The following is a 23,691-nucleotide window of genomic DNA, read 5'->3' as shown; positions in this document are numbered from 1 at the left end:
ATATATATATATATTCTAAGTTATTCCAATATATATATTCTAAGTTATTTCCTCAGACTCACCCCAACACACAAAGCAAAAGAGTAGTTACAATACATCAGAGAAGATACTAAACAAGTTCCTTCCCAGCCCAAAGGCACCCTCTAGAGTCAGATACTCATTCCCTTTACCCCTCATGAAATAATCTGAGAGGTGCTAAAGTTGTTTAGGAAAAAAAAAGAAAATTAACTACTTACAAATATCAGCCCAGATATAAAGGACGAAGTCACTGTAAGGGCAAAGTAGAATTTTGGAGTCAAAGTGCTTAAGAACACGGTCACTGTTAAGAGAAACAAAAACAGAGACTTAGCAAGCAGAACTGAAAAATAGCTTTTTATTAAATATTTAATATACTACAGCCCTAATAGCTTCATAACACTACTTTGTTAGAGAATCCTTGCCATATATTATTTTCTGTTTGTAACCATCTCTGACAGTCAATTAGGTTTTATACCCAATCCAAAAAAAAGCATTGTACATTTTTAGGCAAAGCAGCTTATGGTCTCACCTGTAATGTGGCTGGTGGACCAGAACAAGCTAATTTAAAGTACTATTTCACTTCAATCTAAGACAAAAACAGGCTGTTTTGATGCCAGTTTATATTCAGTGCTAAGAATATACGTTTTCCACAGACCTCTCCCTCCTGCTATCGACAGCACAGGGTAGGGAATGCAATTATTTAGTGGTTCAAACCCAAACTGCACATCAGCTTTGTCACCGGCCACCACCCCAGGCTGGTGGGAGGAAGGAGGGACAGAGGTGACCAGGGCAGGGCTCCAGCCTGACAGAATCCCCCTGGATGGTTCCAGTGGCCTGAGGCTGCCCATCCCAGAGCCCGCTGTGTCCCAGCCCCAGGGCTGGGTGATGTGCTCTGTGTGTCACTGCAGGAGGCCGGGATGTGCCACCAGCCCGTGGGCACTGCTGGGACAGAATCCCAAAACCACCGAGTCCAACCTGCGCTTGATCCCCACCTTGTCCCCCAGCCCAGAGCACTCAGTGCCATGGCCAGTCCTTCCTTGGACACCTCCAAGTCCGGCTGGGGACTCCACCACCTCCCTGGGCAGCCCCTTCCAAGGCCTGACCACCCTTTCCATGCAGAAATTCCTCCTGATGTCCAACCTGACCCTCCCCTGGCACAGTTTGAGGCCGTGTGCTCTCCTCCTGTCCCTTGTTCCCTGGGAGCAGAGCCCGGCACCCCCCGGCTCCCCCCTCCTGTCAGGGAGTTGCAGAGAGTGAGAAGGTCCCCCCTGAGCCTCCTTTTCTCCAGGCTGAGCCCCTCCAGCTCCCTCAGCCGCTCCTGCTGCTCCAGCCCCTTTCCCAGCTCCATCCCTTTCCCTGGACACGCTCCAGCCCCTCAATGTCCTGAGGGGCCCAGAACAGGACGCAGCACTCGCGGTGCGGCCCCACCAGCGCCCAGCACAGGGTGACAATCACCGCCCTACTGCTGACACATCCCGGGACGCCCTGCCCGCACCCCTGGCCCCACAGCGAGGTCCCGCCTCCCCCCAGCCCCTCACCGGCGGCCAGGCCGTCCCGCAGCCGCAGCGGCACCCGCAGCACCGCGTACAGGAGCCCGAGCCCCGCGGCCACGGCCAGGAGCCCGCGGGCCCAGGGAGCCGCCGCCCGCCGCCTCAGCTGCTCCCAGCGCCTCAGCGCCGCGGCCGCCCCGGGGCACGGTGGGCCCCGGCCGCTCCCGCCGCTCTCCGCCATCGCCAACGACCGGGCACGCCGGGACAGGGGCGGAGCGGCCGCCGGGGCGGGGCTCCGGCGCGGGGAGGTTGCTGGCGGAGCCCGTCAGTGCTCAGAGCGGGCTCGGGGCGCGCACCGAGCGGTGCCCACACAGCAGCGGGAGCCCCCCGGGGACTCTGGGGCGCGGCGGCTCCGCCACGGCCGCGCTACCACTCACAGGCGGCCGCGCCCGTTCTTGTGATGGCGGCCGCGCGGCGTCTGCCCGCAGATAAGATGGCGCTGCCCGCGCTTCCGGCCCGCCGCCCTCAGCCATCGCCGCCAACGGGATGACCGGGGCGGAAGCCCACCAGTGCTACTGCGCCTTCGCATCCCCTACGTGACCAGCGGGAGCCTCAGAGACTCCGGGATGCGGCAACTCCGCCACTGCCGCGCTCCCGGTACGGCGTGAACCTGCCCGTTTCCATGATGGCGGCGGCGCGGCGTCTGCCCGCAGCTAAGACGGCGCTGCCCGGGTCAGCGCTCCCTGAACCCGCCAGCTCTAATGATGGCGGCCGCGCGGCGTCTGCCCGCAGTTAAGATGGCGGCAGGCGCGCTCCCGGCTCGCCGGGCGGCGCTCCCGGCATGCACCGCGCGGGGCCGGGCCCGGAGCTGCCAAGATGGCGGACCTGGAGGAGCGGGTGTCGGATGAGGAGAAGGTAAAGGCGGGGGCCGGCGGCCGCTCCGCTCTGGGCCGGCAGCGCCGCCCGCGGGAAAGCAACGCGTGGGGAACGGCGGGGAGGCTCCCCCGGAGCCGCCGGGCCGGGCTGTGGCTGCCTCAAGGCGGGCCCCCGAGACCGCCGGGCCGCCGCTGCCGGGGAACCGGCCGCGGGTCGGCTGTTTGTTACCAGAGCAGCGCTTTGCGTTTTATTTTCCTCTTTGCGTTTCCATTTCCTCGTTGCCCGGGTGCAGCTGAGGCGCCTCGGCGCGGCTTTGCGATTGAAAACGAACACAGCCTCGAGCTGTGCCGGGGGAGGGTCAGGCTGGACTTCAGGAGGAATTTCTTCCTGGAAGGGGTGCTCAGGCAGTGGAAGGGGCTGCCCAGGGAGGTGGTGGAGTCCCCAGCCCTGGAGGTGTCCAAGGAAGGACTGGCCGTGGCCCTCAGTGTTCTGGGCTGGGATCGGGCACAGGGTGGACTCGATGATCCCGGAGGTCTTTTCCAACCTAATCGATTCTTTGAAATTGTATTTTCTGAGCTTCGTTTCCCAAATCAGCGAAGTTCCCGGCGTGTCCGAGGTGCTGTGCGACCCCTTCGCTTCCTAAACACCCTCAGAGCGTGTCTGGGCGTTTTCTGCTCCCTCAGCTGCCAGCGGGAGCTTTGATGTAGATCCTGCAAATTGCACGGGATGGAAAGGACTAAGCAGAACCAAAGAGAGCCGTAATTATTTTAGGAAAGGGGGAAATGAGCAGATTGTTCCTCTTGTAGAGGAATGTGGGGAAATTACTGTCTGTGAGCAGCGCTGGGCTTTGTGTAACAAACCAGGAGGTCACGTTTTCTGCCAGGTAACACCAGTTACCTGCAAACAGAAGTTAAAAAATCCACTGTTACACTTTTTCTTACATCATAAAAGTGTTATATTTAGTTTCTTAACGTTCAGGAGGAGCTGTTCAGGCTGCTGGAGCTTCCAGGACCCTCTGAGTCTGGAGCCTTGCTTTCATTTTTCCCTTGAACTGCCAGTTTTAGCTTTAATACAGTGACATTCATCGTAAAACAAGCAGAGCTTTAAAGGTCCAGTTCATCCTTCAGTCAGGATTTTTGATGATATTGTTTGAAATAAGTATTCCAGAGCAGAATTGACGTGGTCTTTGTAGCATGTAACTGAGACCTTGATTCAATTCCAAGTGTCTCCACGCCTTGCAAAGGTAGAAAAGGACATCTTAAGGGAGAATCTGAAAGAGAAACAAGCAGCAAAGATTGACTATAGTGTCCGTTTTGTGATTATTCAGATGAGTCTAGAAGTTTCATTTTCTAAGTGTGAGTTTGACAGTGCTTTAAAGCAAAGCAAAAAAATGCAAACAAAAACCAAAAAATCAATAGAGCAACAAAATTAACTCGTTCAATCCTCCAAACCTCACTTCTTTATTGTCTGTGGGCATATTTTAGGTAAGAGATTCATTTCTCAGGCAGGCTGGAAGAGCTGGGGGTGTTCACCTGGAGAAGAGAAGCTCCAAGGAGACCTGAGAGCCCCTTCCAGGGCCTAAAGGGGCTCCAGGAGAGCTGGAGAGGGACTGGGGACAAGGGATGGAGGGACAGGACAAAGGGGAATGGCTTCCCACTGCCAGAAGGCAGGGTTAGATGGGATATTGGGAAGAAATTCTTCCTTGTGAGGGTGGTGAAGGGCTGGGATGGAATTCCCAGAGAAGCTGTGGCTGCCCCTGGATCCCTGGAAGTGTCCAAGGCCAGGTTGGACGGGGCTTGGAGCAACCTGGGCTAGTGGGAAGTGTCCCTGCCAGTGGTAGGGGGCAGGATGAGATGATCCTTAAAATCCCTTCCAACCCAAACCATTCCAGGATTCCACGATTTTCGTTGCAATCAACCCTGTTGCTGTTTTGACAGTTTGAACTGATGGCTGAGCAACTTCCCTCCCCCTCAGCCTTTTCCCCATTTTAGAAGCAGGAAGTTCCTGTTTCAGGCTGAAATGGCACCTGAAACAGCCCCGGGGGCAGGAAATGGGGCAGGTTGCAGAAAGTCTTATTTTGGTGCTTCTGCAGAGGAACATCCTGACACCTCCCTGCTGCAAACCAGCTCTGAAACCCAACAGCCGTGCAAGGGCTTCACATTTCAAACTGATCACTCCCCACCCAGCCTGTTTCCTGCACCCCACTCCTGATTTCAAGAGTTGCACTGAAATGGTTTGTGTTTTATTGCTCCATGAGAGAGGCAGGGCGAGGGATAATTATCCAAGTGAACACTTGCAACCTTTGCTTTGTTCAGAACTGGGCTTGTAACAGCATCTGATTGAAGTGCAGAGGCCTTTCTGTGTTGATTTGATTTTTTCTCTCACTTCCAAGTGAGAGAACTTGTGGAAGACTAAAAATCTCTCCTGTAACACTTGCCTTTTTGTTTTTTCCTGTTTGTTGCTTCTTTTTCCCCCAAGGATTTTCTTACAAGAATCCACTGATCTAAAACTCAACCTGTTAAAACACTGACCCCTTTTACAAGGGTTTCATGTTCTGCAGCCACAGCATTATTGCATAAATTTGTAAGATACGAAATTTTATGGCTTTTAGGAGCTTTATAAGGGAATATATGGAGAAATAAAAGGGAATCTGTTCATCCAGGGAGTTAATTTGTTCATCCAGTGCATGGCATGAGTGGTAGATATTTGTGATACCCTGTGCTGTGCTTACACTTGCACTGCCTCAGAAAAGCACAGGGTGTCATTTCAGAAATCTTTTTTAGGGCTGGCTCTGAGCAAAGCCCACAGAGGATACAGAGCAGCAGGGTCCCTCTTAATTACTGCCAGGCTGTCTTCATCACCACCCAAATTCCTGACTAAAAATTGACAATATTATGGCAGCAGTGTGTCCTCATTACAGCTCTTTAAATAGTGGAAGCTTTCAAACAGTAAGAGCTCCATTTTTAGAATTGCTGTACATTTACCAACCAGAAACCAGAAAATTAAGAGGAAAAAACTTGGTTTGACATTCTGTACCGTATCAATTACACAAGTTACTGTCTGTCTAATCTTTTCTTTGTATTGCTTAATTACCTCAGGCACAAAAGAATGTATCTATTTTTTGAAATAGATGCTAATTTGGAAGATGATCTATTTTTATCTGAAGCTCAATCCAGTTAGGGCAGAGTTGTCACTTGATCCTACTGGAATAAGGCAATTACCCTTTGTTTGGAAAGGTGTTTATTTCCCTCCACGTCTTGCTTTAAATCCTTATGTGACAAACAATACAAACAGCAATTTCTAATTGAAACAGGGGGGGACTGTTGAGAGAAGTGAGTTATTTCCAGCTCTGGCAATAACTCAGCTGAAGCAATTGGATGCACAGGGAGAATCCTTTGTTTTGCTGCTCAAAATGAAAAGTAGAAAGTAATCAGAGTGGTAATGAGCAGCTCTGCAGTCCCTTTCAATAAATGTCTCGTTGGGTGGGAGAGGCTCATTGCTCAGCTTTGTTACTGGGCTTATCAGAGGAAACGTGACGTTTTTATTATTCTAAGGGAGAGGTTTAATTTTGTGACATTTCCTGTTTCATTTCTTCCAAGATGTTTCTATTCCCTTCGGTCCTGTAAAAGCCATAAAAGATTTGATAATGAAAACCATAAAGTCTTACTAATTCCAGTGGAATCAATACATGGACCATCTAAATTCTAACAGTGCAAGACATGTATATTGGATTTCCAAACACAGTGGGGGTTTGTTACCTTTTTTAGAAGAGAATGGGTTTTTCCTTCCCAGCCTGAAAGTTTCTGGACATTCAGAGTTGGCCTTTTCAGCTATTTATTGTGTCACTCCCAGTTCCACATGCCTGAATTCTTCACTGCCCTGGCAGTTCATGGCTGGACTGCAGCAAAGATGAGAGGATGCTCCATTTCCAGAGGAGCAGCTTCTCCTTCACACACTGTTTCCTGTGGAGCAGTGACTTCTTCAGCCAGGGCTCAGCAAAAACAAGTTGCCTCAATGACCTGCAACATGTGTCAGACACTCCTCTGTTGTGCTGGAGTTACAGTTTCACTTTTACTACCCTGGTTCCTGATTCTTTTTAAGCCCTGGTATTCGGGTGTCCGGTTACTGGCAAGGATCAGGAAAAAACATCCACACACAAAGAGTGGCTGGCCAGCATTCATAGTCCTTAAACAGGTCAGGACTGTGCAGGTTGAACAGTTCACACTTCTACAGGTGCCCCTGTGAAGTTTGCAACTTGCTGAGTACATTTGGAATTATTATTACACTAAAAAAAATTCTGATCTTCACAGAAACACAGAATGGTTTGGGTTGGAAGGGACCTCAAAGCTCATCCAGTTCCACCCCCTGCCATGGGCAGGGACACCTTTCCCTCTCCAGGTTGCTCCAAGCCCTGTCCTTGAACAGTCTTATGAGACTGTTTTTGTTTTGGCAACACATGCCCAGATTTCTCCCTACATTTGGCACCTTCTATCACTGTCAGAGCTGGTTTTGTTGGTGAATTGCTTCAGCCTGTATGAACTCAGTGAGTGAACCCAGTACATTATCTTGTCTTTAATTGCTTTTCTGCTCCACTGTAGGTGCGTATAGCTGCAAAATTCATCACTCATGCACCCCCTGGGGAGTTCAATGAAGTGTTCAATGGTAAGTAAACAAGGAAAAAATGATCTGTGGTGTTCTTTCATGTCTTATCTATTACAAAAATCTAAGGCTGTGTCACACTACGCTGCTTTTAAGGTTAAGAGGTGGCTAGGAAAAGCATGCTGTCATCCTGGACTACATCTCCTTAATGAAGTGATTTAATCATTTCAATGTTTGCCTTTGTACGGTTGAAAATGAAATGCATAAAGAGAAACATTTGATCAAAACAAATCCAATAACCCACCTGAACCCTCTCTTCCTCAGATGTCCGGTTATTGCTCAACAATGACAATCTTCTCAGGGAAGGAGCAGCACAGTAAGTCCTAAAATTTCAAACACAAGTCAAATTACCATGAAATATTCTTATGTTTTCTTGCACCCATCATTCTGTGACAAAGAAGGCCATTTGCTGTACTGAGAGCAATCCTCTGTAATTCCTTACCACACCTCCAACAAAATACATAATGAAAGGTGTGGATGATTCTTTTTAAAAGCCCTAAACTGGGATTTGTGCTGTATAAAACTGACAGGAAGGCACCCTGCCAAAAAGTTTAACTCTGCTGCAGCAGCAGTGTCTGCTCATGATTTGTAAAGCAAGTGGAGCCTGAAATACTGAGTAATCCGTAGCCTAAATTTAGAGAAAGAACTGCCCTCAATAAAAAGCTTTCAGAAGACCTTGTTTACTTCCACAGCCTCATCAGGAGATGCTTAAAGATTACACATACAAGCTTTTTGATGCTAAGATTTGACTTCAAGCTAGGTGACATGTCAGTCAACAGGTCTTTACATAAGAAAATTGTTGTAAATATTAGTCTGCTGGTTTGTTTACCTTGCTGCTGTCTGAATTGTAGCTGGGGTGTTCCTGCTTTGCCTTGGCTTGCTCACATTCCCCCAGGCTTCCTGCTGTTCTACTTTTGAACTCTGTACTTTCCTGGTCATCACTAAACAAACCTGCCTTTAGACCTGGGCTTTATAGCTATCAACAATAAAAGGTGTTGAAAACCCTCCGAGAGTGCTTGTGTGTGCATTATTTGCCCAATTAGGCCGAAATTTCACGTCCTGTAATCACAGAATGTGCTTAATTCTCAAGTCAGAATAAATGTACAGCTAAAGTTCCTGTTCTTTTAACCCTCCACAGTGCATTTGCACAGTACAACATGGATCAGTTCACTCCAGTGAAGATAGAAGGGTACGAGGATCAGGTAAGGGAAGCTTTGTACACCTGAGGTTTCTATTACTGCACTCTGCAAAAGCAATAAAAATGGTGTTTCATCAAGAGGTTGACTCACAGCTCCACATCAGCAGCAGCTGACTCACTCCTTCTGCTCACAAGGTACCACCTCTCCCCCTTCCCACACACATCATTATATTACCAACCTTTCTTCTCTAAGGACAAAGCATAAGTGAAATGTTCTCTTAAAGTCCTGCCTGATACTACTTAGTAACTCCAATTCATTGTTTCTTAGAGCTCCATGCTGAAGTCCCTGGAATTCTACTTAGAGTATGAATGATTAAAGATTACTGTCTATTTAAAGCTAACTTCCAAATCCTTATGTTGCTACTTGCTTACAGTTCCTACTGACAGCTGATAGTAGATTCTTAATAGTTTGATTGATTTTCTGCATTTTTAATCCATTCCCAGCTACCCTAAAAAACAAGCTGTGTCTTTGATGATACCAAAGCATTGATTTGGTAAAATGATTATACCTAATACCATCCAATCTGGACCAGCAAAATAATTTTCCTTTATTATCCTTTTTTTTTGGGGAACAAGCAGCAAGGCACAGAGAAGCCAGAAAGCTGCCTGACCATCTGTCCTGTTCTCTGAGCCAAGCTCTGACCCAGCTTTCCTGGTGTCCCAGATATTCATGGGAGGCAGATATTTTTAAGAGGGCTGTCCATAGAAATAGCTCTGACAAGAGAAAGTTACAGTAGAACCTGCAAAGAAACCCAGCAAACCCCAATAAAATCAATATTTGGGAAGTCAGAGAATTATGGTGAATAAGAGAGAGGAGAGGGAAGATACAGTGCCTTGTGCTTTTTCAGAAGTAGCCACCTATGTACCCTTCTTGATCAAAAGGAGAACTATTGCAACATGGAGCATGGCAATAAATGGTAAATTCCAGATTAAAATTCTTCGTTTCCTTTGGAAATTGAGAAGGAGAACAGCAAAAATAACTTTAAAAGCAAAACCACCTGCTTATAATTGTAAGGATGTCCAACTTTAAGCTAAATATATTCATTATTATAATACTGCACTTAGTCTTCTGACCCAGAACTGGCTGTATTAGTGTGCAAAGCAGGGAGTTACCTTCAGCCTCACTACAATTACTGCTAGTTGAAATTATCACTGAAAATCTCTTTCTTTATGCAGTATTACAGAGTCTATGGAAACATTGATACCCAAATAGGGAAAAACGCAAAATAACACATTTATAGCAGCCTAAATGTATCTTCATTTCACTTCTTTTACAGGTCTTAATCACAGAACATGGTGATCTGGGCAATGGCAGATTTTTAGACCCAAGAAACAAACTCTCTTTTAAGTTTGATCATTTAAGGAAAGAAGCAAGTGACCCCCAGCCTGAGGACACGGAGTCGGGTTTAAAGCAGTGGAGAGATGCCTGTGACAGTGCCCTGAGAGCCTACGTGAAAGATCATTATCCCAACGGCTTCTGTACTGTTGAGTATCCATCTTGTTCCCCTGAAAGTTCATTTCTCTGTGTCAGTCAGTCCTGGAGTGGGCTCTGGGCCGGGCAGAGCTGTTGGAATTCTCCATCCTCACTGGCGTTCTGGCTGACTTTGGAATGACAAGTTCCAAAGAGGGTGCAAATATCTTGGCATGCACAGGGTGTTAAAGATGCATTAGACTTTCTTTTTCATGCTCACCACTGCCAAGCACCTTCACACCTGCAGGGAATGAAATACCTGCCAGTGGAGGTGTGGGACAGTGTAATTAGTGATACATGTTCCCCTGAGGTACCACAACAGCCGCCTCCACCACGCTGCAGAACAGAGAATAAGACTGGCTTTCCTCAGCTCTTGGGCCTTTTTAACTCTTTTTCTAAATGCAGGTTTATGGTAAATCTATAGATGGGCAGCAGACAATTATTGCCTGTATTGAGAGCCACCAGTTCCAGCCCAAAAACTTCTGGTAAGACAACTTCAACACAGTGTATTTTCTTCCTTTGCTAGTCCCCAAACCAACCCATCCCCTAAGTCTGACAAAGTCTGAAGGGCAGGAGTTCTTGGGCTTCACAAGAAGTTCTTCTCCTTCTGTAGTCTTGTTTTCCTTGCAGCCCCCTTGGCACTTGCCAAAACCCTTCATGTGACCTATCCAGAGGGAGAGCAGAGCTGGATAGATACCCCTTTCCATGTTCCAGAGCACAAGCACACTGGAGCTGCTCTGTACTGAAGCTGCTTTGTGCTCAGCTGCCCTTCACAAATATAACTCAGTGCCATGTAGAACACTATACTATTGGTCCTAAGACAACACCAGAAACAACTTGTTGATTTGGTTCTTTTTGCTGTTAGAGGTTGTTGGGGAATAGTTTTCATGCTTTGATTGTTTTTAGGAACGGGCGCTGGAGATCAGAATGGAAGTTCACCATCACACCCCCGACAGCTCAAGTGGCTGCAGTGCTCAAAATCCAGGTGAGCTGCTTTTCCTGGCAATAACAGGAGAAGCTGCATTGTGCTTCTCTTACACAAATGCATTCAGCTCAGAATGAGATGCTGAAATGCAGCAGAGATGTCCTTCTCAGGTCAGGAGCTATTAAAGTATTCAAGAAATTAATTCTTAAATCTAATGTTTCAGACATAGTCTGCAATCTGGCCTGTGGTTTATTCTGTAGCATTACCCCACAGGCCTCCAAGTCTCCTTCAGTTTATAGGGCTAAAACCTCTACCTTGAATCTTTCATAATTGCTCTTATCTCAACTCTAGGCGTTTACTGCATTAACATAATCTTGAACAAAGTCTTGACAAAGAGTGAAACCTTTTAGAAAATCCATCCTGCTTTTAGTCTCCACGTAAGCAGAGAAGTCTGGCACAACGCTCTGTTGTGCCATTCTGGTAGCATTTTGGGGGCTCCAGGGATTGTGGAGTGAGGGGTCATGATAACCTGCCTTCTGTCTCTTGGTCCAGGTCCATTACTATGAAGATGGCAACGTCCAGCTGGTTAGTCATAAAGACATCCAGGACTCTGTACAGGTGTCAGTAAGTGTGCTAAAAGTTTTTTTTTCCCTTATGCTAAGCAGCTATTTTATTCCTTAAACAGCTCACAAAGCATACACTGCTGTGACTGCATTCTCTTGGCTTTGAAGTAATTTTAGGCTGAAGAGTCAGTGCAGTGTTTAGAATCACATGGGAATCCCAGTTTGACCTTATTAGAAAGGTTACAAGTTTGGGTTAAAGAGGACAGAATATGCTTTTCTATCACCATGCAAGGGAAAGGAACAGTAAGAGACATACACTAAGGGAAATCAAGGAAGTTCTGTAGTACAGTAGAGGGAGCAACAGCTGCAAAATCCCTTTTGTACCACAAAGATCCACTTCCCTTTTGCTCACTAGGGTGCAGCCCTGTTCCAGTTTGGAGCACAGGCCCTACCCAGTATGTAGCAAGTGAAAGGAGCCCAGCTACAAACACGAGCTGCTGGTGTTACCCACTTCATCTGTACTCAGCCTGTCACTTGAGAAGAAATCTACTGTGTAGCTTTTGTGGATTGCTCTTGAACACAGGGAAATGTATTCTTCTCCTTTGCAGAGTGATGTCCAGACTGCTAAGGAGTTTATTAAGATAATAGAAAACGCAGAAAATGAGTACCAGGTAAGATCACTGGTGGTTAAATAAACCATGGAATCATATCAGTCTCCCTTTACCTTTAGTGGAAAACCAACCTCTAATTCTGCTTCTGGCTCAATCTGGTGTGGACTAAGAATTACTCAGAAAAGGGCCAGTAGTATTTGTTGAAAGAATCAGGTTTGCTCTGCAGTTATTTTGAAGGGTTACAAGCAATGCCTGGAAAAAGCATGGGAGGGGAGTGGGTGAGTCAGAGTATTTTCCTTTGTGACAGTTAAAAATACCAAAGAGGAAATTTATGCAACAGCTTTTTACATCGTCCCAGCCTGTGTGCAAGGTGACTCGAGAGAGATAAGGCAGTGAAACACCTAAGGAGGTGCTGTTCAGTCACCCTTTTGCTTTTACACACACTGGTGACTGCATTATTAATTTAGTTAATAGTGTGCCTTCACCTTCTAGGAAGGGGTTTGTGGCTTTACCACTGAGCTGTGCTTTCTCAGAGTATCTTATGACTGCCCTGACCCAAGTGCTTGCCCTTGCAGACAGCAATCAGTGAGAACTACCAGACCATGTCAGACACCACTTTCAAAGCCTTACGCCGGCAGCTGCCCGTCACCCGCACCAAGATCGACTGGAACAAAATCCTCAGCTACAAGATTGGCAAGGAAATGCAGAATGCCTAAGGCAGGGGCAGGGAGGTTCTGTGAAATGGTGGTGTGCAAAAAAACAAAACAAAACAAAAAACAAAACAAACGTGGTCCTATGCCAAGTAGGTGGTTCCTAAACCAGAGCAGCATTTTTTTTAGGGCTTTCAAAGTTAACAGGTTTTCTAGCCTCAGAGGGAACTGTGGAACAAATAGCGTTGTCTTTGTGTTTTGTGTTTCCTGCCACGTAAACTTCCTGTTGTAATGCATTTAATAGGTCATTTTAATTCAGCCAGTCGTGGCTCCGAGGTATAGCTGTTTTCAATCACTGGTTGGAAAACTTCCTAGCTGGAAAAGCCCTATTGTAACCCCCAGAGGAGGGTGCAGAGCATTCCCTTCACCTGTATTACACCACTCCAGGTACTCCAGTGAGTCTGTCAATCCTGCCAACAGCTCACAAACGCTGCAAGACACAGTAAATGCAAGACAGTGAGTCCTTGTGTATCCTTATTCCCAACCTCCACGAAGCAGAAGGCCTGCAGGCTTAGATTTTACTGTATAAAATAAGTTTACAGGATCCTTTACAGAACTCCCTACTCACCCAGCTCTTCCAGGGATGTATTTTTTTTTGTTTGTTTTTTACTCTGAAAAATCCATGTTCCCTAAAAGTGAACATCTCTGCTCTCCCCTCTCTCGTGTCCTTACGGTTACCAAACATCTGCATTTTTACAGAACAAGTTCCTGTGTTCACCCTGCTGGTCCAAAAGGGCTGGGTAGTGATTAAAAATGCAAATGTCTACAGAATAATAGGTATGTTGTGCTTTAATGCTTTGTGGCAGGTTCATAGATTTGTATCACAGGTGTATGGATGGATAGTGTACAAAATAAATAAACTTGCACCAAAGTGAGAGAAAAAAAAAAATCCTTTCCCTTTTGTCTCAGTTGTGGCCAGTTTCTTATTATACTTAGAGGGGATTTTGGAATGAATCTCTTCTAGATGCTTGCTATGTGTTTATGTTTGGGTTTTTTCCCTGTAACATCAAGACTAGCAGTCCTACAAATTTGTCTGAAGGGGAGGTTGAAGAGACATATATGCCTTTCTCAGAGCTCAGAACATGGATTCACTGCAAAAATTACCCCCCTTTGGTGAATTCCCTTTGCTTTTGTTTGCACTTTTGTTATCACTGGGCCGCCTCGCAGGTCCTGGTTTTTAAACTGGCTCATGTCTTCCTGTTTTTAAGTACACAAAGGAAGGGGTTGGGAAGAGAGGGATGGGGCTGCCTGTGCATCACACCTCAGGTTATGCACAGTAATACCACAAAATAAGTGTGTCTATCCTTTGTGAGTTTTGTCTAAATAAAATATATTTGTATTTGCTGTTGAGACTGACCATTCATCCCTCAGGCATCCTCTGTATCAACTAGTCTAGTGCAAATACACTGGTCTTTGTTTAAAGCCATTTGTGTCTGTTCTTTCGTGGTCTCACTTCTGCTGGTGCCTGGTGAAGGCAGATGGAGAGGTGACTGCCTGAAGGCAGGAAAGTGGTGGAGTCACCATCCCTGGAACGGTTCAAAAATGTGTGGATGTGGCACCTGAGGACATGGTTTAGTGGTCAGCACGGTGTGATCTTAAAGGTGTTTTCCAGCCTTAACGGTTCCATGATTAAGGAGGGGTGGTGTCACTCCAAACCCGGGGGTGATGCTCCCACCCTGCTACACAGACATGGCCACTGGAGGGCTGAGAACTTCCAAAATGAAATAAAAACAGTCACAGAGCTCTAACGAAGCACCTCAGCCTGGAAAACGACAGCAGACGTCATTCCACTCATCCTCTGTGCGTAACTGTAACACCTCCCTCAGCTTAGGAAACGCTCCTGGTTGGATCCTACCCGGGACAAAGCAGGGCTGTGCTGGAGGGCTGGAAAATGCCCTGCACGGAGCCACTCAAGGACAGTCTGTGGGAGAGGGTCCCTCCCTGCGGCAGCACCCGGGGAGATGAAAGGCTGTGTGTGTGCCAGTGCCTCACGTGCTGGGGGCTGTGGCCGTGCATCCATCCAGGAAATCGCTGCAGCAATTCCAAGAATGTGGGGCTGAAGCCGGGGCCCAAGATAAGGCTGTTCACACAACACAGCTTTTATCAGCCTCAAGGCTAGTCTTCTCCTGCTCCTTAGTTACACTGAAAGTTGCTCTCCGCCCTTATTGTTCCAGCCTTAGGAGCTGCAATAATGAGAGTTTCTATCTCTCTGTCCTTCTCCAAATCTTCAGCTAATCGTCCTTTAGGCTGGCTCGGTCCCTGCCTGTCTCCTGGCCCCTATCTCCCACCAGCGTCTCAAGAGCAGACTCAGCTATCTCAGTCCCAGTCCCGACCCTTATTTCTCCCTTGGAAAAGCAGTGCTTGGCATGTCTGACCGCCCCTGGGGCGCCAAGCAAGTGCCAGCCCAGGGCCGCCACATGCCCAGAGGGATTGTAACCCTGAAAGCAGTTGTCTCCTGGAGACCAGAGACTTCAGCAGAGACCAAGGCCAGCTCCAGAGCACTGAATATCCTGGACTGGCTCTGCTGGAGTGTACAAAAATCAAAGCCTGACCCCAGATGAATCACAGCGGGTACTGCAGCTTAACTGATCCAGGGAAGGCAAAGCTGGCCCTGCCCAGGGCCACAAGATGGGTCCTGCCAGCCTGAGAGCAGCCAGGCTCCCCTTCTGCCCACGTGGAAAGAGTCTTCCTCTCTGTTTACAAGACCAAAACTTAAAGCTCCAACATTCTGCCTGACAGATAGACTTGCAAGCAACTCCTCCAAAGGCAATGCCCCGTTCCTCAAGCCTCAGCCCTCCTGCAGTCAGTGAGGGGCTCTACACCATCACAGCCTCCCAGCAACCTCTGGACAGTGGCAGAGCTTGGGATGGAGGAAAAGACCCTGAGCTAAGGAAGAAAGAACAGGAGACTTACCCAGCACCCTTGGGCCACAGAGAGGCAAAAGCAGAACCCAGGCAACACCATGAGCAGCCCCAGGGGCTTGGGGTGTCTTATAGCAGCAGGTCAGCAACCACCACCGTCGCTAGGCAGGCTGGAGGTGAGAGCACGAGAAACCTGGTGCTGCTGATTCCCTCTTTACAGAGCAGCTGGAGCCCTGGGAGCCCCCCCGTCCCTCCCACTGGATCCATGGATGCAGCACACCTGGGCACCTCCCCGCCCCGAGGGCAGCACAGGCGGGGGCCGGCAGCGTCTGCTGCCCACCCTGGGGACAAACACTGCTGGGGGGCTGCAGGGGTGGGGTGACAGCCAGCCCCACCTTTGACACTGCACAGCCCGGGCTGGGCACCTGCCCGTCATTTCTGGGGTCACCTTGCGACGGGGGGGATGCGTCCCTCGGGTCCCGGGCGGGTCAGCCCCCGGCACAGCCCCTCCTCACCCAGCCAGGGCAATCCCCGCGGCCGGACCCCTCCGTGGGGCGCGGGGCGATGCTGCGGGACAGAAGGCGCCGGGCGGGAGCCGCCCCCACGATCCCTCCCCATCTCCCCCCCCCCGGTCTGGGCGGGCGGTCCCGAGGGCTCACGGCCCCTTTCGGTTTCGTTTCTCCCTGAACGAGCAGCCCCGGTGAGCCCAGCCCAGCCCAGCTCTGCTTAACCTGGCACACGTCGGCACGGCACGGCACAGCTCGGCACACCTTGGCACAGCTCGGCACAGCTCGGCACACCTTGGCACAGCTCAGCACAGCTCGGCACAGCTCTGCTCGACCATGCCGCGGTTCAGAGTGGCTGAGGCCAGGCAGTGGGGGGATCAGTTCGTGCAGTTCCTGCAGGAGACGGGCCGGGAGCAGGAGTGTCAGCGGGAAACTCTGCGGAGTATCTACAACCTTGAGTTCCGGGGCAGGTGAGAGCCAGACCCGGGCAGTTGGGACGGTCCCCCTGGCTAGCACCTCCCATTCCCCCCCGCCAGCGTTGCCCAGTGCCTGGCCGGTGTTACTGGTCCTCAGCAGCACCACTGGGCCCTCAAGCCCCTCCGTGTTGCCACAGCCCTGCTGGGATGATCCCAGCTCTGTGGGACCCCCAGCAGCTGCCTGGGCAAGGCCTTGGATACCCACTGCCCTCCACAGTGGCCACCTGACCCTGCTGACCCCACTCACACTGGCCCTTGTGCAACATCACCGCTGTTAATCATTGGCAAAGCTGGGGCTCAGGGCACTGGTGGGCTGCAGGAGGAGGTACCTGGGGATTCATCACTGCCGGGAGTGCAGTGGCTGTGCCTGAGAGGACCCCCCATCTGTGCCAGGGGCTGTGCAGGGGGCTGACCCCTCTGGGTGGCATCTTCTGTCAAGGATCTGGGGACAGGGAGAAGTCCCTGCCCTGCTGCTGCTTGAGCACTGGCAGGGGCAGGGACAGAGCCTGCATGGCTGGCAGGGCCAGGCAGTGATGCTATGACACAGCTGGCATGGCCATGGCACAGCATGGAGTTGCTGGGGCAGCCTGCAGGGGTCTAAGATTTGCACAGGCCAGTGGGAAGCCCAAGTCCTTCTCCCTCTCCTGGCACAGAGGTGACCACTGAGAGCTCCCTCACTGCAGCCTCATTGCTCTGCTTCACCTTCCCTCTTGCCTCCCCTCAGCTGCCCGTGCCCCTGCCTGTGCCCTGCCACACCCTGTCCCTCACAAACCTCTCCCTTGTCTCTGCAGGACTGACACAAAGACTCCCAACTTCTCCTGCACTTTGAATGCCCTGAGGGTGTCCAATCGGGCGCTGGTGCGGGGGCAGGTGGTGCAACTCATGACGGTGAGAGAGGCCCCTGGCTGGGGCAATGCCCACAGGGACTGGCTCCACGGGACCCCCGGCAGGACCCCGGGGCTGACGGTGGCTGCTCCTCGCAGGTGAAGAGGCGTGTGGTGGTGGCAGACCAGTACCGGAGACCCAGAGCGGATGCACAGACGTCACAGCCCACCTCTGCCTCAGGGCAGCAGCAGCAGCCCAGCTCCACTCCACAGACTCCCCAGAGCTATGCCCAGCTGCGGTATGACCCTGCCCTGGAGAGCCCCCAAGCCCCCTCCCCAGCTGGCAAAGCCTGACCCTCCCTCCCCGCAGCGCCGAGCTCATCAGCGGGAAGCACGGCGTGGAGATCGTCTGCGAGTACGACCAGGGCAACGGGGAGATCCGCTTCCCGGTGGAGCGGGGCAGGCCCCGCACGGTCCCTGTGGAGGTGCAGAACCGTGGGACGCAGGAGGTGATGCTGCGGCGGGTCCAGCCACGCTACCAGTCACCGGCGCTCTCCTTCAGCGACGAGCAAGGGGTGACACAGGGGCAGTCCCTGGTGCTCCACCCGGGTAGGGTCCCTTCCTGCCCCATCCCCTGCCCCGCTGGAGGGGCTGCAGGACCCAACGCTCCCCTGTCGGCCCCGCAGGTGGCAGGTACCCCATCCAGGTGCGGTGCCTCACCTCCTGCAACGGGCACTTCCCCGCCGTGCTGGTGTTCGAGTTCACCAAGGAGCCCAACAAGCCCTTCAGCATCTCACGCTACGTCGCTGCCGTCGCCCAGAGCCAGCTGGCCAAGGACCTGGGGCCCTCGGCACCTTACCAGCCTTACCAGGCCAGCCTCCAGCGCCCTGTCACCGTCATCACCGAGGAAGGCATCCCCCCCGACAGGTATGTGGCAGAGTCACCTGCTGCCATCCTGAGCAGAGGGGCCCAGCCTGTTCTCCAGCCAGAACAAGGCTCAGTTCTTTGGGACCCAGCTGTCTGGCACCCCAGGAAAGTGCTTCATCCCTGTGCAATGGCTGGTGACAGCAGGCTGGGGACACTCTGCCTGTTGGGATGGTCGTGGCCCAGGGGGAGCCTGGCCCTGCAGTCCCTGCAGCACTGCTGTCCCCTCCACCCAGCTCCCTGAGAAACGAACTGGAGAGGGAAATCCCTCTGGGCACCTACCAGTACCCAAAGAACCTCAAGGACACAATCCTGCTCGGACCCAGCACCAGTGCCAGCTCCAACTGGGCTGCCATGAGGTGAGTACCGATGGCTGGGGGCAATGCCAAGCTGCCCCCCCAGAGTCAAGGTGCCTCTGGGACACAGTGGAGACATCCTGCTGCCCACAGCTCGCTGCTGGAAGCACCTCTGCAGGCTGACAACTACCAGCAGAAGTTCCAGCTGCTGCTGTACCTGGAGGAGATCCAGATGGAGGTGGACATCCGGCGCTATGACATGCAGGACGTGACCATGGTGCAGGACAGGGGGCTGCTGGTCCTCGACGTGCGTAGGGGAATCCGGGGGGGATGGGAGGGGTGCTGGGGCTCCCGTGGGTCTGGCATCACAGCTGCCCTTTGGCACAGGTGCCCGGCGTGGCCGAGAACCGCCCGTCCGTGCTGAGGGGGGACCACCTCTTTGCCAACCTGAGCAGCGAGCGGGACCACTCCCCGCTCCTCCAGTACAAGGGCTACGTGCACAACGTGGAGCTGGATAAGGTCAAGCTGGGCTTCTCCCCCAAGTGAGTGATGTCTGGCCTCAGCAGCCCCACTTGGAGGTGCTGGAGGCCAGGAGCCGGCTGGGAAGGACCGGGAGGGCGTGGGGGGAGTGTCCACCTGCCCTGCTCACACCACTCCTTCCCAGGATGCTGAGTAAGTTTGTGAAGAACCTGAAGTTCGACGTGACCTTCACCTTCAGCCGGCTGCCGCTGCAGGTCCAGCACCGGGCTGTCGTCCTGGCCATGCGCCACGGCTTGTCCAGCCTCCTCTTCCCCTCTGCCTCCTGCCACATGTCCCTCTTCCCAGGCCCCTTCCAGCCGCGGTGAGTCCCCAGTTCCGCGGGCCGGGAGGGTCCGAAGGGATGGAGGGGGCGGGACCGGCAGCGCAGCCTCTGCTCCCGCAGGTGGTTCGACCGCAAACTGCAGGCGAACGAGGAGCAGTGCAGGGCCGTGACCCACATCGTGACGGGGATGTCCCGGCCGGCCCCCTACCTCATCTTCGGCCCCCCCGGCACCGGCAAGACGGTCACTGTGGTGGAGGCCATCAAGCAGGTGAGCGGCCGGTGCCCAGGTCCAGCCCTGGGCATTGCTGCCCACCCTGGCACGTGGGGCTCAGTGCTGTCACCTCCTCCTGCCACCCAGGTGTGGACGTGCTTCAAGGACGCCCGGATTTTGGCCTGTGCCCCTTCCAACAGTGCCGCAGACCTGCTGTGCCAGCGCCTCATCCCGGACATTGCCCCTCGGAACGTCTACAGGCTCATCGCCAGCTCCAGGAACTACAGGGAGGTGCCCGCTGATATCAGGGTAGGTCCCTGCCCCTCCAGCCCTGCATCCTGCCAGCACATCTGGGTTGGCAGCCCCTGGGAGAGGTGGATCTCACCCAGTGCCTGCATTCCAGCCCTGCTGCAACTGGGACGATGAGCAGAGCAGCTACGTGTACCCGAGCAAGGAGTACCTGGGGCGCTACCGGATCCTCGTCACCACGCTGGTGACAGCAGGAAGGTCAGAGGAGCTGGGATTGTCCCCAGTACCCCGGGGGGCTGGACCCAGGGGCTGCCTTGCAGCCAGGCTGTGAGAGCAGCCCCTCGGGGATTCAACAAGGAGAGGTGGAGGAGGGCAGGCAGCAGGGGGGACTTCTCCTCTGCAGGAGGATGAGGATGAAGGGGAGGGGAGGAAGGATGGCCAGGTGGGGCAGGGGTGCTGAGGCAGCCCCATTCCACCTCTCCTCCAGGCTGGTGTCAGCCAGCTTCCCCCCTGGGTATTTCTCCCACGTCTTCATCGACGAGTGTGGCCACGCGGTAGAGCCGGAGAGTGTGGTCGCCATCGCCGGTGAGTGGTGCCCGGCTGCTGCCTGGGGGACCAGCATCTCTGCACGGCCCGGGGTCCCCCCTGCCCCCCACTGAGCTCTCCCTGTTCCCAGGGCTCCTGACTCCCATGGACCAGAAGACCAACCCCAACGGGGGGCAGCTGGTGCTGGCAGGAGACCCCAAGCAGCTGGGCCCTGTCCTGACCTCACCACTGGCCACGGAGCACGGCTTGGGTGAGTGGGGAGAGGGATGGGAGCACTGCTGGAGCCGGGGGGGCTGAGCAGCCTTGCAGGGAGCCATGAGATCTTACTGGGCACAGGTACCTCGCTGCTGGAGAGGCTGATGCTGCACAACCCCCTGTACCAGAAGTCCAGTGAAGGATACGACCCACAGTTTGTCACCAAACTGCTCTGGAACTACAGGTGGGGACAGGGACGGTGCAGACAGGGGTGGGGCTGCTCTGTGACCACAGCCCCATCCAGGATCTGTGTGTCCCACTCAGAGCCTCGTAGTGCCCCAGCTGATGTGGGAGGTGGGAGTGTACCTGCTGTCCTGCACAGTGCCTGGGAGGGTGCTTGGCCCACGTGGCACCCACCCTGGTCACCATCCTGCCTCTTCCAGGTCCCACGAGGCCATCCTCAAGATCCCCAACGAGCTCTTCTACGACAGCGAGCTGAAGGCGTGCGAGAGCGACGGGCTGGATGTCCGGAATTTCTATTGCAACTGGGAGGAACTTCCCAAACAAGTGAGGGGGGGCAGCAGGGAGGGGGCTGGGGGAAGCCCTGAGGAGCAGGCAGAGCAGAGACCAATGTTTTCCACCCCCAGGGCTTCCCCATAATCTTCCACGGGGTTTGTGGGGAAGACCAGAGAGAGGAGAAGAGCCCCTCGTTCTTCAACACGGCCGAAATCGAGGTGCTGGTCGACTACCTCAAGAAGCTGCTGCAGAGCCAGGGCAAGAAGGGCTGTCCCACTGTGTCCCCCAAGGAGATCGGCATCATCTCTCCCTACAGGAAGCAGGTGAGGGGCACAGCTCTGCAGGCAGGGCACGGGCAGAGACCTCCCCAGGGGACAGGGGACACTGGAATGGGATGGGCAAGAATGGCTCTGTGGTGGCCGGACTTTGCCACGTGCCTCCCCCCAGGTGGAAAAGATTCGGAGAGCCATCACCTCCCTGGACCCCGTCCTGAAGAGGCTGGCAGACATCAGCCAGCTGAAGGTAAGTCCTGGGCATGGAGAGGAGCCCAGCCTGCTGCAGGAGGAGGCAGCCCTGCCAGCCCCAGCCTGGGGGTGCTCCCAGCCCCTCACCTGCTGTCCCTGCCCCAGGTGGGCTCCGTGGAGGAGTTCCAGGGCCAGGAGCGGCGCGTGATCCTCATCTCCACCGTGCGCAGCTACAGCGCGTACCTGCAGTTCGACAAGACCTTCAGGCTGGGCTTCCTCAAGAACCCAAAGGTACTTCACTGCCCCGAGCAGACCCTTCTCCCCCCTGGTTCCCACAGGCAGGCAGGGCTGCTCTGGGTGCTCAGTGCCACAGCAGAGCTGCCTGCACCGAGGTGGGGCTGCGAGGGGGCGAGAGGTGCTGCAGCCAGGTAACACCCTCGGCCTGTCCTCTGCAGAGGCTCAACGTGGCCCTCACCAGGGCCAAGGCTCTGCTGATCGTGGTGGGCAACCCGGCCGTGCTCAGCAAGGATGAGCACTGGAACAGGTGAGCTGTTCCTGGCCCCTGCCACAGACTCTTGTCACCGGCGCCTGCTCTTCCCTGCTGCTGGCAACACACCAGTGCCAGGGAGCAGCAGGGCCAGTGCCACCTCCTGCCCACTCTCCCCTGGCTCTGTGCCTACAGGTTCCTCATGTACTGCAAGGAAGAGGGTGGCTATACAGGACTCCCCTACGAGGGTGAGGGCACAGAGCAGGACAGACTCGTTGCCGACCTCCAGGGGCTGAGGCTCAACATTTAACACCCAGGTGAGCAGGGCTGGGAGCTGCCAGCACCCTGGGGCACCAGCACAGCCAGGGTTAGGGTTAGAGGCACTGACTAGGAGGCTTCTCCTGCCCCAAATGTGACAGGGTTTAGGAGGGGTCCTCACTTAGGAGTTGCCTGTCCCTACCCTCAACTCGGGGGCCAGTTCTGCCATGAGGTTTCTCTGCAGGAAACCTACGTGGGAAAGGAGGAGAAGCCCTATGAAGCTCCAGCCCCCTCAGCCTGTCCCCTGGCCTGCAGCAGCCCTTGCACTCCCCATCTCTGTGCATCCCTGCAGAGTTGGGGCTGAACCCACCGGACCAGAGGATACTGCCAAGCCTTTCCTGCCAGCCAGGAGCCCTGGCACAGACCACAGGGCAGCCCCCTCCCCTTATGAAGTGGGACCACCCCAGGACTGGACTGGGACCATTCTTCTTTTTAACCAGTGTTTGACACAGCTATGGCAAAACAATCCTCTGTGACTGGTCTCACTGTTCAGTGAAAGGCTTAAGCCTTCAAAGAGCATCACTGGGTGCACAGGGGAGCCCAGTGCTGCTGTGGTGGGTGACTGGGGCAGGCAGGGACCTGGCCAGCCACAGCGTGGCTCAGCTCCTAACTGGGCAGCTGCCTGGCTTGAGAGCTGGCATGGCTGGGCAGGCACTTTGTTTCCCTGGAATAAATATTTACAGAAAAACGGTCTCTTGAGTCTGGGACTCTGCCACAATGACAGGGCTGCTGGAGCAGGGACAGGCTCGCTGCAGCTCTGTCCTGACCTGCTCCAGAGCCAGGATGGCTCCAGCAGTGACAGCAGTGCCCATCATCCAGGGACTGGGTACAGCTGGGAAGCTCCTGCCCAGCCCTTCCCACATAAACTGCTTCCTGGCTCTTATCTGACACGAGAATCAGGCCTAAAAGAGTTAACTGAGGTATCTTGCTCTGCTGAGAAAGCCCCCTCAACACCTGTTCTGTCTGTGCTGCTAAGACTTGTTCTGTTCTGCTTACTGGACCTAAACCTAATCATAAGAAGAATGCTAGAAACAGTATACAATCAACCCAGAGGTTATAAATTAGGACAAGGTAGACATTTGAATAGGAGAAAAGGGCTTAGAGCCAAGGGTTTCTGCAAGCTTCAGTAGCTGGGACATTAACAATAGAAAGGTAAGAAGGTCAAAGTGAGGGAGAAGAGAAAAAGACCCCCAGTTTGAGGTGGAAGGCTGGAATGACCACCAAAACTCAGCACCAAGAGAAGAGTCTGGAAAGCACCGCCCTAAGCTCTGCCCAGACCCCGCCTATTATTAATATGCATAATTAGATGTTGTTATCATATGAACACGTATGTAATCATGTGTGTAGATTGTACAAATACCTTGATTTTGCACTGGTGCCTTTGAGCAAGTCTGACCAGCACTAGCTGGCTTGCTCCCAACACTGAATAAATAAACACCTTGCTGCTTGTAGATAAAAAGTCTATGAGCAGTTCATCATTCCCAAGTTTTTCGGC

General features: G+C 52.9%; 3 protein-coding genes across 3 annotated transcripts in view; 2 read left to right on the top strand and 1 right to left on the bottom strand.

The window, feature by feature from the left end:
• Positions 1–1,845, bottom strand: part of ST7L (suppression of tumorigenicity 7 like) — a 23,542-nt gene extending 21,697 nt beyond the window's left edge. The window contains exons 1-2 of the mRNA XM_017821423.1: positions 1,557–1,845; positions 237–319 (exon numbers count right to left, since the gene is read on the bottom strand). Coding sequence (XP_017676912.1) covers positions 237–319; positions 1,557–1,749 — 276 coding nt within the window. The 5' untranslated portion in view covers positions 1,750–1,845. The remainder of the gene's footprint in view (positions 1–236; positions 320–1,556) is intronic.
• Positions 1,846–2,344: 499 nt separating this feature from the next.
• On the top strand, positions 2,345–13,947 carry CAPZA1 (capping actin protein of muscle Z-line alpha subunit 1). The gene is made up of 10 exons (XM_017821422.1): positions 2,345–2,423; positions 6,983–7,046; positions 7,308–7,359; positions 8,182–8,245; positions 9,519–9,725; positions 10,118–10,197; positions 10,619–10,697; positions 11,190–11,261; positions 11,809–11,871; positions 12,387–13,947. The coding sequence occupies exons 1-10, from the start codon at positions 2,385–2,387 to the stop codon at positions 12,525–12,527; spliced, it is 861 nt and encodes a 286-aa protein (XP_017676911.1). The 5' UTR covers positions 2,345–2,384; the 3' UTR covers positions 12,528–13,947.
• Positions 13,948–16,062: 2,115 nt separating this feature from the next.
• On the top strand, positions 16,063–23,655 carry MOV10 (Mov10 RISC complex RNA helicase). The gene is made up of 22 exons (XM_017821428.1): positions 16,063–16,358; positions 17,156–17,252; positions 17,348–17,487; positions 17,559–17,797; positions 17,875–18,115; positions 18,349–18,471; positions 18,562–18,715; positions 18,796–18,950; positions 19,073–19,249; positions 19,331–19,478; positions 19,569–19,730; positions 19,825–19,928; positions 20,158–20,255; positions 20,347–20,466; positions 20,553–20,655; positions 20,855–20,978; positions 21,059–21,250; positions 21,375–21,449; positions 21,557–21,682; positions 21,847–21,935; positions 22,074–22,195; positions 22,381–23,655. Exons 1-21 carry the CDS (start codon positions 16,225–16,227, stop codon positions 22,186–22,188), a joined length of 2,916 nt encoding a protein of 971 aa, XP_017676917.1. The 5' UTR covers positions 16,063–16,224; the 3' UTR covers positions 22,189–22,195; positions 22,381–23,655.
• The last annotated feature ends 36 nt before the right edge of the window (positions 23,656–23,691 follow it).

This window comes from Lepidothrix coronata, unplaced genomic scaffold, assembly GCF_001604755.1.
Source record: "Lepidothrix coronata isolate B3197 unplaced genomic scaffold, Lepidothrix_coronata-1.0 Scaffold90, whole genome shotgun sequence".
Taxonomy (NCBI): domain Eukaryota; kingdom Metazoa; phylum Chordata; class Aves; order Passeriformes; family Pipridae; genus Lepidothrix; species Lepidothrix coronata.
This window is presented reverse-complemented; position numbering and strand designations above follow the sequence as displayed.